The sequence below is a fragment of the Heliangelus exortis genome, chromosome Z (genome assembly GCF_036169615.1).
Source record: "Heliangelus exortis chromosome Z, bHelExo1.hap1, whole genome shotgun sequence".
Classification (NCBI taxonomy): Eukaryota; Metazoa; Chordata; class Aves; order Apodiformes; family Trochilidae; genus Heliangelus; species Heliangelus exortis.
The window spans coordinates 64,042,995-64,058,899 of record NC_092454.1 but is presented as its reverse complement, the minus strand read 5'-3'; the positions used below and the strand labels follow the sequence as shown (position 1 = coordinate 64,058,899).

The 15,905-nt window shown below is 38.8% G+C and overlaps 1 protein-coding gene across 13 annotated transcripts in view; it reads left to right on the top strand.

Moving 5' to 3' along the window:
• The window catches only part of ECPAS (Ecm29 proteasome adaptor and scaffold), a 62,352-nt gene that overhangs the window by 19,426 nt on the left and 27,021 nt on the right, over nt 1-15,905 (top strand). For all 13 annotated transcript variants that reach the window (XR_011723174.1, XR_011723173.1, XM_071730189.1 and 10 more), the window contains 15 exons: nt 1,593-1,761; nt 2,255-2,394; nt 3,812-3,893; nt 4,188-4,307; nt 4,482-4,567; nt 4,862-4,940; nt 5,969-6,018; nt 6,554-6,620; nt 6,727-6,849; nt 7,982-8,085; nt 9,181-9,304; nt 11,308-11,388; nt 12,106-12,334; nt 12,849-12,940; nt 14,628-14,762. Coding sequence is in view for 11 of the 13 variants with exons in the window: in XM_071730189.1 (XP_071586290.1) it covers nt 1,593-1,761; nt 2,255-2,394; nt 3,812-3,893; nt 4,188-4,307; nt 4,482-4,567; nt 4,862-4,940; nt 5,969-6,018; nt 6,554-6,620; nt 6,727-6,849; nt 7,982-8,085; nt 9,181-9,304; nt 11,308-11,388; nt 12,106-12,334; nt 12,849-12,940; nt 14,628-14,762 (1,681 nt within the window). In the remaining 2 variants the exon portion in view is untranslated. The remainder of the gene's footprint in view (nt 1-1,592; nt 1,762-2,254; nt 2,395-3,811; nt 3,894-4,187; nt 4,308-4,481; nt 4,568-4,861; nt 4,941-5,968; nt 6,019-6,553; nt 6,621-6,726; nt 6,850-7,981; nt 8,086-9,180; nt 9,305-11,307; nt 11,389-12,105; nt 12,335-12,848; nt 12,941-14,627; nt 14,763-15,905) is intronic.

Sequence of the window (15,905 nt, the reverse complement as noted above, 5' to 3'; positions counted from 1 at the left end):
GGAGCAAGAATGATTTACAGAACAACTTGAATTTCCTGATCACTGCTTGTAAGGAATAGTGTCTGAAATAAATATATTCTCAAAATTTATTTTCTAATAACTTTTTTTTATTGTCTTTGTATTGTTAGGGAGTCTTTTGCTTTGAAATAAAATAGGAATGATTTTAACAGTAGAAGACATTGCTTCTTCCTGACAGTTTCTTGATTCCCATAGGATTTTTTTGAGTATCTAACTCTCGCTTACCCAAGTAGATTAATAATAAGGAATGACTTTTATAATAGTGAGCATGTGTTGTTTCTCCATGTACCTTTGCTGGACGCATCACAAGTCTCAGGGACCACTTCCTTACAATTTGAGTGTGTAGAATCTCACAGCTTGTATTTGAAAATGCATACCCTGTTCCCCTGTTCACAGCTCACACTTCAGTTGGCCCAGATTTGTGCTTTTAGCTGCACCTCCATGTTCATGTGGCTGTAGCTTCAACATATTAAGTCCTTGAACTTTGCAATGAGGCTTCACTTACTTCCATGCTGTTGTATTTTGACCAAGCATGACAATTTTTAAATATGCAGAGAGACCACAAGGATAGGGGTGAAGTCTGCATTTTCATTCCAGAAGGTGCTCAGAGAGGATCTTTAGCTAGCCTGTGGCTCTGGATGTCTCTGTCTCTTAAAATCTTGGACTCCAGGGTGAGACCATTGGCAGCTGTGCACGGTTAATTTATGCTTGGTAGAACTTGCTCCATCATTACCCAGTTGTGAATTAGCCTTGCTAGTCTGCAATAGAACTGCCAGAGAGCTGGACTTTAGGACTTGAAACTCATCATCAAGTTGAAGTGCTTCAAGTTTTTAAGAAATGAGATTTTAGATGAATGTTTATTCTTATTATTGAGACATTTTGCTTCCTTTTGTTGCCTGTGTGCTGAATGCAGAACAGGTTATGGCAGTCCAGAGCAAAATAGTTTTTGCTGGTCTCTGCACGGCAGTTTTGATGCCTTTAGGTGTTGACCAGCTTTCAAGGATACAGGGACATGTGGACTGGATTTTGTGAGTTTGGAGCTGGGCACAGAGCAGCTAGTTTGCTAGAAGACTAAGATGATTTTTTTCTGAAACCTTTATGTTGTTTTCTTCCCTTCCCTGCCTGACACTAAAACTGCAATTTTCCAAGACACTATCCTTCTTTTTTATTTATTTGTTTATTTTTACATCAAGGACAGTTTCCTCCATGTTACATTTTTGTTTTACATAGAAATCATACAAATGTTTTTAAAGTACAAATCATTCAAAAAGTTTCTCAAACACAGCACTGTCTGAGTATTCACTTCTAATACAAAAGTGATTGTCCTTTCTGGTTAGTAACTGGAGATAGCTTTTAGAGACTGCTTTAATGAGTGCTATGCCTCTTGCAGAATATGCTGGAATAACTGGCAGCTGAGTCTCAAGTCGGTAGAATTCTCTCTTATGGCATGGAATTAATTAAAGATGAATATGTGAATTTGGACATGGTGTGTTTATTCTTCTGTTCCAGCTCTGAATTCATCTGCAGTGTGAATTGGTAAAGCCTCTAACAAAGCTTCTTTTCCACCTGCTTAGGTTTGTATTGAATGAATCTCAGAGTCGACAAAACATGCCCTCAGCCCAGGGCTCTTCATCAAGTAGTGTGGGAGGCCCTGGAATCCCCCAGCCACCTCCAGGGATGAGCTTTTATGCAGCCAAAAGGGTAATTGGAGATAGCCCGTGGACGCCAGAACTTCTGGAACAGGTGCTTGTTGCTTTGGGGCTGGTTCTTAGTGAATTGAGGATTGTAATAGGGACAGCTACAAACAAAGGGAAGGCCAGAGGGAAAATGTGTAACTAATTCTGACCAGATCTTGCCTTGAGAATTTATTGAGGGACTTTGCAACCATGAGATGGGGTGGTAGGTGCCAGCAGATCTCCAGACCAGTTAGGAAGTAACCACAATTGCAGCTGTTTTGTGTTTTCTTCCTAAAGATATTAAGGTTGCAGAACTCTTATGTTGATGAATTGTCCCTTTTTAGCAGAGAAGTGGAAGACTGTCCCTAATTGTAATGCTGGTACTGTGCTGCAAGTGACTGCTTTGACAGGAGGCAAGAGGAAGGTGCTGCTAAAGTGATGTAGAGCATGGGGACTTAGCAAGCAGAAGCCATCATTTCTGACAGCTGAACTGCTACAGTTATTGTGAATTATGTTTTCTTGTCAGTAACACTGCCTTTACATTTTCCACTGTTGAACAGTGTAAGCTGGGGATAGTGAAGTTCATTGAAGCTGAGCAAGTGCCAGAACTTGAAGCTGTTATACACCTGGTTGTAGCCTCCAGTGATACAAGGCACAGTGTTGCCACTGCAGCAGACCTCGAACTAAAGAGCAAACAAAGGTACAAGTTTGGACATTTGGAAGACATGCTGTTAATGTTCCTGACAAAGCTATCTGCAATTAATGTAGTGTTTCAGAGAGACTGTACTCTCAAAGAAGGAAGGCTGCAGTCCTCTACATACCTGTATTCACATGGTGCTGTGAATGGTGTGGCTCAGTCCTGTAGCTGGTAACATGACTTGGCTCCAAAGCTAACAGCTTTAGCTGTCCATTTTAAAGCCATCTTTGGTGCTATTTTTGAGCCATTTTGTTACTCCTTGTTTTTATTGCCCTTTTAGTAAGTGATTAACAGCTGTTATCTGTATTGTCTTTCCCAGAAAAGTATACTTTCATTTAATTTCTTATGTTATGTCAGTAAAGAGACCACAATTGTGAAGTGGACCATAGTCCAGGAAGTTTGACAGACACTGTTTTCTGCATTATTAAAGCTTTTGCTTGTCTGTAGTCCACCTTTCATTGTCTAAAGGCAATGCTTTTGTCTTTAACTCATCAAGAGGGCAGAGTAATTGCTGTTGGTACTATTTGCTGAATCATTGATTGTGCAAGGTTTGCTGGCTCATGTAGGAGATTAGGAGCAAGTGAGGCCTGCCTTTGAATTATTTAGGTGTGTTCTGTATTACTAGAAACAGAAGAATATTTAACTTGGAGTAAAATATTTAATGTGAAACCTTTTCCATTTGAGTCTGTTCATGTGCTTTAGTCATGACAGGGGAGATGATTGTAATGTCATGACAGCCTGGTTAAAGAAGGCAGTCTTTGCTGCTTTACTCATTTCCCCCCCTTTTTTGGTATTATTTGTCTGGAGAGCAAAATACATGTGTGGATACAATGCATGTTAATAATCAATGTTTAATGTCTCTAATGAGAAATGAATGCTGCTTCGCAGCTCACACGTTTGGAATTCAGTTGCTTTACAGAAAGAAAGAGATGGTTCTGTCTTCACTTTTTTGAGGTGTGCATGCTTCTTGTTTTCTGTGGTGTGTCTTCTGGGTATGTATGGATGTTCCAAATAGTTTCATCAACAGGGAACACTAGATTGTTATTGTGAGCAGACAGGGGGTTTGTTGAGAGAACAAGATTACGTAGTCCTAGAATTAAAAATAACCTCTTCTCTAGTGAAGCATCAGAGCACTGAGACTGAATAATGTGGAAAAAATTGTTAGGAGATGACCATATTGTATTAAAACTGTTTATGTACCTTGTTTCAGAAGGGAACATGTAGGTTTCTTGCAAATTATTTGGAATTACCTTATCAGAATGTGCAGGTCAAATTTGTGATCATGCTCTTTGTGATTATAAATTGTGTGGATAATTAGATCTAGAACTGTTCAAACTCTGGAAAGAATATGTGTTACTTTAAAAAGTAATCAAAGGCTGGGAGCGTAACATGTGGATAACCAATGCATTATTTTCTTTAGTTTAGTTGACTGGAACAACCCTGCTATCATCAACAAAATGTATAAAGTGTATCTTGGGGATATACCACTGAAAACCAAGGAGGTAAGATTTGCCTTCAGAGCACCATACCTGCTTAATTTCTAAAGCTGGAATTTTAGTTGCCTTATTTTCTTTAGAGAACATGCACATATATATACAAATATATACAAATATTTACGTGTATATGTTTTTTTTTAATCTATCACTTCCTTTGTTTTGTGCTTTCACTGAACATTTTTGCAGTTTAATATTTCTCTGTCCCAGTGTGTTCTCATTTGCATCAGACAGACATTTAGCTAACATAGAAGTACTGCTGTCCAAAGATGCACTGTATTATTTCAATTCTGTTTCTGACAGGGATCTGTTCTGAAGCCAGAAATGAAACGAGAGTCAGTAAGCACCCGTGTCAAATTAAAGATAGTTCCTCATCTTCTGCGATCCAGGCAAGCTGCTGAAACATTCCCAGCTAACATTCAGGTAATACTTAGGTTCCCAAGCTGCTTTTTCTAGCTTGATAATACAGTTCCTCCAGTACTTAGGGAAGCAAAACACTGTTACTGATGACAGTTTTTAAAGAAGGAGAGGAATTAGAAAATCTCTGAAAGTGAGGCCAGAGACTCTCTGATCTGATCTTTTGTTCCTTTTGTCCAGGTGGTCTATGATGGACTATTTGGTGCAAACACAAATGCAAAACTGAGAAGTCTGTCCTTGCAGTTTGTGCATCATATTTGTATCATGTAAGTAATTCAGAGTGAGCTCCTTGCAGTTTGTGCATCATATTTGTATCATGTAAGTAATTCAGAGTGAGCTCTGCTTACTAAATATCTAACTGAGCTAATGACAGAGAAGAGTACTAAAAACTCATAGAAAGCAGGGATTTTTCTGTAATCCTGAAATCTGTGTGTGTGTGCTTGCACACATAAAGCTGTAATTTCTTATCTTAACAAAGATGAGAAAAAGTTACACTGAGACAAGATACTTCTAAGGGATGCAAAAGATAATGTTTTGCATTTTGGTGTCTCTAATTGCAGTTGTCCAGAAAGTAAAATAAAGCCGTTAGGTCCAATGCTTTTAAACGGACTTACAAAGCTGATCAATGAATACAAAGAGGTAAGCTGGAACATTCTTTACTATAGAGCTATAATTCTTCATGTGAATACAACCAAAAGTCAAGTACCTTTATGATAGAAAGTGATAAATCTCTTTTTTTTAATCTTTTATATCTTTTAAAGATACTTTGTTGGAAGAGAAGCATATACTTTAAAAGGCTATGTAGGAAAACTTTTATTTGCCTAAAAGCTATGGGTAGGTGCTTGGACACTGTTTGCATAAGTCTTAGAAAATAATAGTGTTGGTGTCTTAAAGAGTGAGGCGAGCATCTAGCTGCTGTTATTTATTACTCTGCAGCACACAGGGGCCTTGCCTCCAGGTGTTATGGTAAGGAGCTGTATAGGCTGCTTGTTAAACCTTCCATCCTCTCTGAGCAGGGGTGGTATTGCTATGGGAACGGTGTTAAAAACAGAACTACAAATGCTAGGGTATCCTAAAGAGGTCTTTCCAGTGCCATTTTAGAAGGTGAATTTCCCATGATACTCCTGCATGTATCTTACAAGAGGCTGATGCCCCCTTCTGCAGCTTTGATCCTTTTAATAATTCATTTGAGCTCTTGAATGTGACCTTCTGGCCCAAGTTGGTTTTGAATTTGTGGGCCTCCCCTGGCACTTTGAAAGGCATGAAAAAGGAGTGTTCAGGAGCAAATATGCCTGTATATAAATGGGCTGAATTATCCATTGTGCTAACAGATTCCTTTGTGTAAAGCTGTAGTTTAGGGACAGTGGAAGGCTTCTGTCCCTCTGCTACTGCTTAATATACTTGCTGAATCTTCTTAAGAGAAGGGAGATTTACATTTTGTAACCATTTGTAATTTTCTGTTTCTTGTGGAAAAGCATGCTCCCTCTGTTCAATGTAAGAATTTTATTCTTGGATACAATAATTTTATATTCCAGGATTACTATTTGTCCATGAAATCCTTTTTGAGCACTTTAGATGCAGGATTTAAAGTCAATGTTTAATTTTAAAAGATATGCCTTTATGTCTTTCTGGTTTTGCTGAATTTTGTTGTTGTTTCATCATTCAAGGATTCAAAACTGCTGTCAATGGCATATTCAGCTGTTGGAAAACTCTCCAGGTAACTGAAGCACCATTTAAGCAATGGGATATTTAATAATTTTTCCACAGTAATCTGTTAATTTATCAGCAGCAAGCTTTATGCCACCTGCCAATTTTTCAATTGAGTGTACAGTGCAGAGAAAAGCATTCTTCTTGTGACATCTCTAGAGGTGTAAAGAGAAATATAGCTGATAGCATTCTAGTAGTGATTGATAGCAGCTCATGAATTAGGCACAGAATCCAAGGAAGGGTTCCACTTTCTGGATTGCTAGAAACAAATTTTAAAAATGTACAGGAAAGAGCACAGGGCATGAAGTAGTAGTATACTCAGTGGTATGCTGGTGGTCTAAGTGATTGTAGAATATCTCACTTTCCAAACTCTGTTACGGGAGTTGTGCTGTTCTATGGTGGAAATGGATAATACAGAGCAAACCTTCTGTGCTGGCTTGGTTTTGTTTGACAGTTAAAATGTGGGATGAGGGAAAACCAATGAAATGTGAAGCATTTCAATTAAAAAACCCCAGAACTTCACGAATTAAAATATCTTGTTTCAGCCGAATGCCTCAGCTCTTTACCAAGGATATAGCACTGGTACAGCAGTTTTTTGAAGCCTTATGCAAGGTAGGTGCTGATGGGGCTTTGGGAAATCCTTAGTATTTTGTGCTGATTTTGCTTAATTCTTGTCACTGCACACTATAAAGTGAAAACTCTTGCATTTTTACTGCAGGAAGATGCTGATACTAGGCTTGCCATTCAGGAGGCCTTGTCTATGATGGTTGGAGCATACAGTAACTTGGAAGGAGCCCAACGTACCCTGATGGAAGCTCTTGTAGCTTCTTATTTAATAAAGGTATTTTCAGTGTAGTCAAAATTAAGTACCTTACGAAAAGGGCTATTTCATTGTTTTCCTGTTTCCTCTTACTTTTTAAATAGACGTCTCTTTTTTTTACTGTATTTATTGGCCTGTCTGGGGGAAGGGAGGGGCTATATGCTCAGGTGAAATATAGTTAATATGGTACAGTGGCTGTGACACTGCAGTTTGCTGTTTGTGTTCTGATTTGCAAAGAAGGCCATTGTGATTGTGCCGAATGATTCTTATAGTCTCCTAAGGAAACTTTGAGAAATACATGCTTTAAAGACAGTATCTTGTGAAATGCTTTATGAAAGCAAGAGTTTGGCAGAAAGGATCATTCACTGCTAAGTGGGGATTTCAGTGTGCTGGGTGATTTCTAACATTATAGGGTACCTGGTAACCTTTCCAGGAACCCAGCCTCGAGACACTAACCCAGAGAAAACCACACTACTCTTGCTGTGTTATTTTACTGAGTATCTTGTTCGTGTTTAGATTTTTTGTGTTTAGAATTCCCCAGGTTTTCACTGAGTGGTTTTTGTGTCCTCTTAGGTTTGCATGGCTGCTCAGGGTTACTGTGGAGATAAATGTATTCCCCGTGGTTGCACTAGCAAGTGTGTAGGAGACTGTTTTCTTGCTGATAAATCTTTTGTCTGTGTGCTTGAGCAATCTAGGTCTCCAGGCAATACCATTTTAAGACTGAGCGTAGCAGAGAGAATGACCAACCTAAGCTTATGTTTCTTTTCTACCTCTGGGGCTTAGGAGAACTAAGTGCAGCTCTGTTTTGTATGGATAGATGTTCTTCTATTGTTCTTCATTTCAAAATTGCCTGGATGGGGTAGTTCAGGTATCTAAGAATTAGTGATAGCCTTGATTTATGATTCCCAAAAATGTGTGTGTATTTAATTAAACATTTCATTCTCCACTTGTGTATGTATGAGAAGCTAGCTTTTCTTTCTCTTTTTTCTGCCATAGAAAGAGTTGGCAGGAACAGTCTCAAAATGTCTAAGGTCTTTGAGTCATGTTGGTACCAGTAACAAAACAATGACTGATGATTTTACAAGTGGTGAGTACAGGTTATTAGTACATCCATCTAAAACTCAACCATATGTTTGTGTTTCTTCTCTTTAAGCCTGAAGTTCAAGTACGTCAAGTGGCTGTGAAGTTTGCTAGCACAGTATTTCCTCCAGATCACATCCCTTCCAGATACTTACTACTGTTAGCTGCTGGAGATCCGTAAGTTCTTTTCCTTTTTAAGTTATTTTCATGCACACACACACACAAATATATTTGCATTCATTATATATATGGATGAAATATTAATACATACATATATATATATACACACACATAGGTGTATATATATATATGTGTGTGTGTGTGTGTGTATTTATGTGCATAAAAATTCACTCGCTGAAATCAATTATGATAATTTGGAAATTAACCTTTACACAGGGGCATTGACAATTCTGTGGAAACCTGTTACTGACCTTTATGGTCTTTGGCTTGGGGTTTTTTTCTTGTTCAGAAGTACTGCTGTCACTTAGGCACTTTATGTTAATGATTAAATAGAATTGCAAAGTAAAAATGTGTTAACTTTACAGAAATTACTTTTTCCTGGCAAATTTCACTGATCTATTTTTAGCTTGTATTTGTAAAGAGTTAGAAGCATGCTCTTGTGAGAGTAGCCACTCTCTGCTGAGGAGTAACTGACTCATTAAATTACAGTAATAATTCACAGTTTTCTGTTACTGCAGTTTAAGTGGTGGTGGGGGTTTCCAGCTTGCTTTAATTGCTTGATTTTTGATGTGAGTGTCTTTCGTGAAGCTCAGGGAAGCTAAACAGATCAATTACAACACAGCCACTCTGTTATTGCAGTGTCAGCACTGTTTCAGGAGTTGATCTTCTGCAGTGTCAGCACTGTTTCAGGAGCTTATCTTCTGCTAAGCAGATAGTGATTAACCTGGTAGGTGTCAGATGAAGTTTGAATACAAGAAGTGATGTGGAAGAGAGGAGATAGGAGAACAAGGATGTTGGAACCAGGAACTGGTTGAACAGTGGCATAATGTAAGAGCAGCAGAACTGGGCTGATCCAGACTTGTTTTGCAGAGGTTACTCATCACTATACTTTTTCTTCCCCCTTTCTAAAATGAACAATTTGTTTAAAATTCTAATGCAAGCCTTTCCCTCCCCCCCCCTTTCCTTTCAAGAAAATGACTTCTCATTTAAAAACTTCTATTTCTTCCCCAGCTTCCCAAGGTTTCTTATTGCATATTAAAGGTCTTTTGTTCTGTTCAAATAACATCTGTTTCTTATCTCTTCTTTTGGAAGGCGGGAGGAGGTACATGGAGAAGCCCAGCGGGTTCTGAGGACATTTCCTGGTAAAAATGAAAAGGAGAGTTCTGGGAAGCAGATGCCTTCCTTCCCTGAGATGGTCCATTACATTCAAGACAAGGTACAGTGCTTCTGTCTCAATAAAAGACAAATGCATGCTCAGGCACATAATGTGTCGTCGCATCACAGTGAAGACCACACATAGTATTGCGTAAACAAGATTAGCAGATTCTGCTGGCAATAATTGGTGAGAGATCCAAGTGTTTAGAAACAAGGAAGCAGATCCTTTAACAATGGGATTATTTGGCTTGGTGCTGTTTGTGCAGAAGATTAGTGGAGAAAAGAATCTGGTGTTCACCGGTGTTAATCCTGCATGTTTCACAAGCACAGTTCACTCATAAAATATGTTCTTGAAGGAAGATAACTGTCTAGTTGGGCTGGTGAAAAATAATATTGTCCATAAAAAGAGCAACAAAAAAATTCCAGGTGAGGAAAGGAAATATTGTAGCAAGTGAAGGAGTCTTGTTTGTTGTCTTTAAGGCCTAGTTATTTGTTTTTATTGCCACTTGTGGAAATAAAGGCCTTGTAAATAAATTACAAACTTGTGTGTATAGTAGCTATACTAGGTGTATATGCTGTGAAGAAGACATGGAGGGTCAATGACAAGACTTTTTTTTCCTCTGATAGTCTGCTTTCTTTTTAAATGGCAGAAGTATATAATGCTAGAGCACATCTGATTCTGCAAGAGATCTGTGATAGCAGAAACTCTTATACCTTAGAGATTTCTTGTGAAATACTGTACACTCTGTTGGCATACTTTACTAGTATATGAAGTATTTGAAGCTTTATAAAAAACTTGCTTTTGTCCAAAATACATGTTCTTCAGATAGATACAAAAAGTTAAGAAAACAAGACTGAGTTTTACATAACGCTGTCAAATGCCTTTCCACTTGTAGTTAATTTTTAAATTTTCCTGGACCTCTTTAATGTCATTAGATAATTATTGATCAGCCTAATCTAATCACTACTGAGAAAAGCAAGATTGCCTCACTCTTGGGTGAATTGAAAAAAATAAATTTGAGTACTTCTCAGATCTTCCTTACATGTCCTAAAGTCATAGTAAAAAATCCTGGATGTACATTTCTTTGGTTAGTTATCTCAATGTGTGAATTTTCACATATCATAAATAATCTGTGACTGTTTGAGATGTTTGAGAAGTTCATGTGCATTGCTTGGCTGAGATGCAAAATGGCTTTGCTGCATGAGTTTGTATGATCTTTTTCTCCCTCTGCAAGAAAGTTTGTGTGAAAGAGTAATACCTGGTCTGCTGGGTAGAGATGGGAACCTGTTACTCAAGAGAGTCATCTTGTGGTTCACTAATTCAGGTTTTCACTAGAGGTTCTGGATGTCATTTAAGTTGCAGTGCAGCAAAAGACAGATCTGAGCATATTAAGAGATTTGAGGATCTGTTGACTTTGTGCTGCTGCCTTGTGTATTTATTCTGATGCAAGGCTGCCTTGCTGAACCCAGCCTTAGCCCTGATGTGCGTATCACCTAGAGGATAAGGATGTGCTTTTCTGCAGTGTTTACAGTGGGGATTACTGAAAGCTTCTGTTTGGGTATTTTCCATTTCCATGGAAAGCAGTTACTCATTTGCTGCAGCAGGTAGGAGGTTTTGAGAGGCTCCCTCTACTTGACTGGAGTAGCAAAGGGTGCCTGTCTCCCAGTACTGGGGAATCCTGGGTGCTATGTGGCCTCCCCAGGCAGAGATGCCATGTCCAGGTTTCCTGGCTGTTTGTCAGCTGGGGCACCTCAGCCTTTGGAAGTTTATGAGGTATTTTATTTTTAAAATCAAAAAACGCTTTGTTTTCTCCCTGAGGGGAAGAAAGAATATTGTCCTTCTCTAGCCTTCCCCGTCATTCCCTCTCATGAATTCAAATGCACCTAAACTGTACTATTACCATGTGCATTGTGCCCTTCTTGTTATTGAACTGTTGTACATTTTCAGTTGCTAAGTGGAAGATAAACACAGTTGCATCAGCAAAATTTTGTTGACCTTTCCAACATCTCTGCTGTTCTTGGGGCTGACTGTTCCAACCTTTATATATGTACTCTGTTGTTTAGGCCTCTCACCGAATGAAAACTCCAGCTAAATATATGACTGGAACTGCAGCATTGCCTTTCAATCCTGCCACATTTGGAGAGGTAATTGTCTGGATTTACTTCCTTGGATACTTATACCATTATTTATTTAGAGGACAGTGCAAGAAGCTAACAGTAACCATAAGTCACCCTACATTCTAAAATTCCTCTTATAAACAGATGTGGGGATTAACTCTCCATCCTTTATCTGTCTTAAACACTAGTCTGAACAGGATTTTCAGAGGGTGTGGGAGGAGTGTTTCCAAGAGGGCTGCTTCACTGCTTTCTGCAGCATACCTCATCTAGTAGCTTATCAGAGGGTGATATTGGCAATCCTGTGCAAAAGTCCCATTATGGTCTTTTCATAGCAGATTCCCAGCTTCAGTGATTCAGAGGCAAACGATGCGAAGTTAGGAATGCTTTGGGTTGCATTTGTATGCATGCCAAATTAGTATAGGATGCAGGCTGAACTGCCTGCAAGGAGGTTGCATCTGCTTATGGTAAACCATAAGTGTGTGTATGATTTGTTCTTTTGAGTGATGCAGGCACTGTAGTCTGCTTACTCAGGCGTATTGCAAAAACTGGTCCTGAGATTTGTTACACGTCCTGTTTATTCCTGTCTCCATGCTGACCCTTCTGTCTAGATTTGATTAAAGAATAAACTGCATTGTTTTGGTTACACTACATACAGCATATTCCCTGCTCTTTAATTTTGACTTCTCCATGATTTTCCAAGTGCTGACACACTCGTTGTCCTCTGTTCTTCTCTTCTCTTCTCAGATAGTTCTGTATCTGCGGATGTGTCTTGCTCACAGTGCAGGTGTGGTGCCAACCTCACAGAACTTGGCAGATATGCAAGATCATGCTCCAGCCATTGGACGTTACATAAGAAACCTCATGTCTGGCAACCATATATCATTTTCTTCCTCCTCATCTTCAAAAAGTGCAGAAACCAACCCTGTACATATATATATTGGGCTTCTTCAGCAGCTCCTAGCTGGTGTTGGAGGTAAGAAGCTGTATGCAACAACCTCTTGAAGAAAAAGTTTTCCCTTAACAGAGTCAGTTGTCACACACAGTGCTTTGAACTTGGGTGCAACACATACTCTTCAGTTTTAACATTTCCTCTTCTATTCTGCTGTGTGGGTGAGAGAAAGCAGGACAGTAAAATTGCTCTATCAGTCATAATGATGCTTTAAAATTTGGAGACCATTGTCTGTAACAGCTTCCTCACCAGTGAATGCTATGTCTTCCTCATACCGATTATTAGTTTGTCTGTGACAATCATAGCTTTAGAACACCTGAATGCCTTTAGAACCAATTTCTACCAGAACATTTTCTTCTGTTAGTTTCCCTGACATTTCTGAGAAATACCCTATTTATTATTCTGTATTGTTTGTTATCCCTAGTGAATTGCAAATGAATTATTTGAAATGCTTGATACTTCTTAACCTATTTGTGTCACTGATGTTAGATTGTTGTATAATGCTGCTTAATAACCTGATTCTTTAATTGCTGTTTAGGTTTGCCAGTCATGTATTGTCTTCTAGAAGTTGTTTCAGTATATCCAGAAAAACTAGCCACCAGATTTGTAGACAAAATGGATTGGATAAAGGTACAATGAAAAGTGGTTTATTTTTTGGGGTGGAGAAGGTTTGGCATTAGCAAAATCTTGCATTTTCTGATGGTGGAATGGAGTATTATTTTCAAGTTTGCACTTAGTTTGAAATCCTGTATTTATGCTTTTAGTCAACACATCATGAGATGTTACATGTAGCAGGGTAGGGAAAATTATTTTTTGGATCTTTGGTGTCAGTGATTTTGTTCATTGACCTACATGGTCCAGGTAACCTATGTCATTCATCCTGTTAATGTTGTCAGTCAGTTTACCCCCTTGATCACAAGATCCATTAAACAGCACAAGAAAACTGAGAACAAACTTCTGCAAATTTTTAAGGAATTGGGAATGTTCTAGTGGGAAGATGCTAGTGGCTTCTCAGAATATGATATTAATTAGATCTTTAATTGTTTTTGAGCCCATTCTTTGGAGATTTTTTTGTTACCGTCAAACAAAAAAACCAGAGAAGCTGGAGCCTGCTTGGGAATAAGCAGAATAAAAAGAATTCTGCTTTCCCTAGATTCTTTTCTTGGGCAGCTTTCTGCTTTTTTACGCTTTGCTTCAAGCATCGATGATTTGCTAAGCTCTTGCAGCTTGCCTTTGCTTTCATTAGGAGAATCTGGCTGAAAAAAAATTCTCTTGTGCTGCATTGCACTGTATACAGTTTACCACATCTCATTGAAATGCAGGTGTGAGCCTCAAAGGAGGGAACTTAAAAACATTCTCCTTTTCTGTACTGCTCGTCATTTGCAGAAAAAAAACTTTTTTTCTTTGTCCTGGTATCCATTTGCAAAATTAATCTTCTAGGGGCAGTGATACTATCTAGTTCCAGAAGCACTGTTGTAAATCATCCTTTGTGTGATTCCACTTTGCCAAATGAAAGGAGCAGGTGCATGGTTTTCTTTTAAGTCGGCTGTGGGATCTGGTGTGAATTTTGAGATGAGGTTTGCATTAGGTTTCATGAACCTGATGGATCTTATCTCTTTTTTGTTTACTTTGCTTATTTTCACCTTCTGTATGGTGGCCCAAGGCATTCAGAGCTTTGTGTGTGAATTTTTCATGAGAATATTTTGCACTGTATGTCATATTCATGGCTGAGGTAAGATTATAGCTTAACAAGTAAATTGAGGCTTTTCAAATTCAACAGTGTAATGATTTAGGTAATAAAAGATCTTTAATGCAAAATGGATAAATTTGCACTGAGAGCTGTGATTTCTTGGACATTTGCTTTTTTGTCACCATTGGACTTAACTGGTTTAACCTCTTTAGGTGTTTGGGGTTTTTTTCCTTTCTTTAATAAAAAAGGAAATGTTAGCCTTCAATGTATCAGGAAAAATAGTGTCTTTAGGTTGGTTTGGTTTTTTTTTGCTCAATATGAAAAATGTGGAGGCTTTTCTCTGAAGACAAAATGCAGCCAAACATTCAATCAGTGTGTTTAATGCAAAACCAGTGGGTAGCCTGCTTGTGGCTAGTGGTAATTTTATAAACACAGAGTGTGTAATGAATGCTCTGCTGAATTGTTTCTTCCTAAATGTTAATGCTGTTGGTTTGAAGAGTGGGGTCTGATTTTAGTAGTATTTATGTAGTTGCACAACAGTTGTGCTTGAATATTGGAGCTCTGTATGAACAGAATGTAGAAGAAGCTGCTGTTATATTTTGTGTTTCTTTTTAAAAACTCCCACAGAGCTTGATGAACACAAACAAAGAAGAAATGCGTGAACTTGCAGCCCTGTTTTATTCTGTAGTGCTGTCTACCATGTCTGGAGATGAGCTTAAAGCCTCCTTGGAGCAGCTAATCAAGATGACAAAAGACAACCATGTAACTACCTTTACTGTCTTTTTTCTCATGTTTCCTCTGAAATAGGAAATTTGAACCTTATAGTGAGTTCAGGATGTATTAGCCTAATCTGAGTGTAAAATTAACTATCTGTCTTCCAGCTGGATGATGAGAAAGGATTTTTGTTGTAGTTGAGTGCAGCAGATCTCCAAATAAATTAATCAATCCCTGAAACTGTTGGTAAGGTCACTAGGTGGTTTTCCTGGAGGCACTTCTCAAGCAAAGCCAGCACCAGCAAATACTTAACCAGGTTTAGCCAGCTAAGTGTTCCTGGTCCTGTTTAGTGGTAGTGGATCACAATACCTATCTCAAACAATTTATGTGTTCCCTGTTCATGAGCAGCAACCTGTAGTTACTGCAGGTCTTATTACCTGCAGAAATAATAAAGTGTTTAACTCATAAAATGTTTTACTTCCCTTCTTCTCCTGAGCCACAGCAGTCTCCTGGCTCCCCTCTGCCTCTGATCTTGTCCTGCCAGCAGCCTGAGCAGGCTGGGGACTGTCTTATTCCCTCCCACCTCACATGGACTGCTCAGCAGCCTTCAGTCTCTCTACAGCGTGGTTTTGCCTTCCTTCCCTCCTCTTGCAGCTCCATCCTACGTCCATTACCCTTATCTCTGCATTTTGCCATTATAAGCAGGGAAAACAAATCCTGAAAACAACTAGGGCAAGTTTCTGTGCTAGTGTGTCTTGAATTCTTAAAGGAAGGGAAAGTAGTAGCATTTTTACATTGTATTTCCCCAAGATGTTTTTATTTCAGTCTCTCTGAAGGACTTAGTGGGCCTCCATTTTACATTGCAGGTAACAGGTTCAAATGCTGGCAAGAATTGCTGATGGCAGAACTTCTAATCACTAAATGCTATAATTAACAAACATGATTTATTTTGAACCTCTGAGATCTATGTGAGCCAAAGCTGTGTCATTGGCTTGGTTTTATGTAGGGCACAGCTTCTGCAGTCACATGGGTCCAGCACAGATGGGTCCCAGCCCCATTGCTGCATTCTGCCCCAGTCACCCACGAAGCCAGGGCTGGCCTTTCACTGAACTTGGCTGAGCATAAAGAGGGATGTGAACTGCTGTGAAACACAAAAAACAAGGTGTTCCCATGCATTTTTGTGTTCGAAGC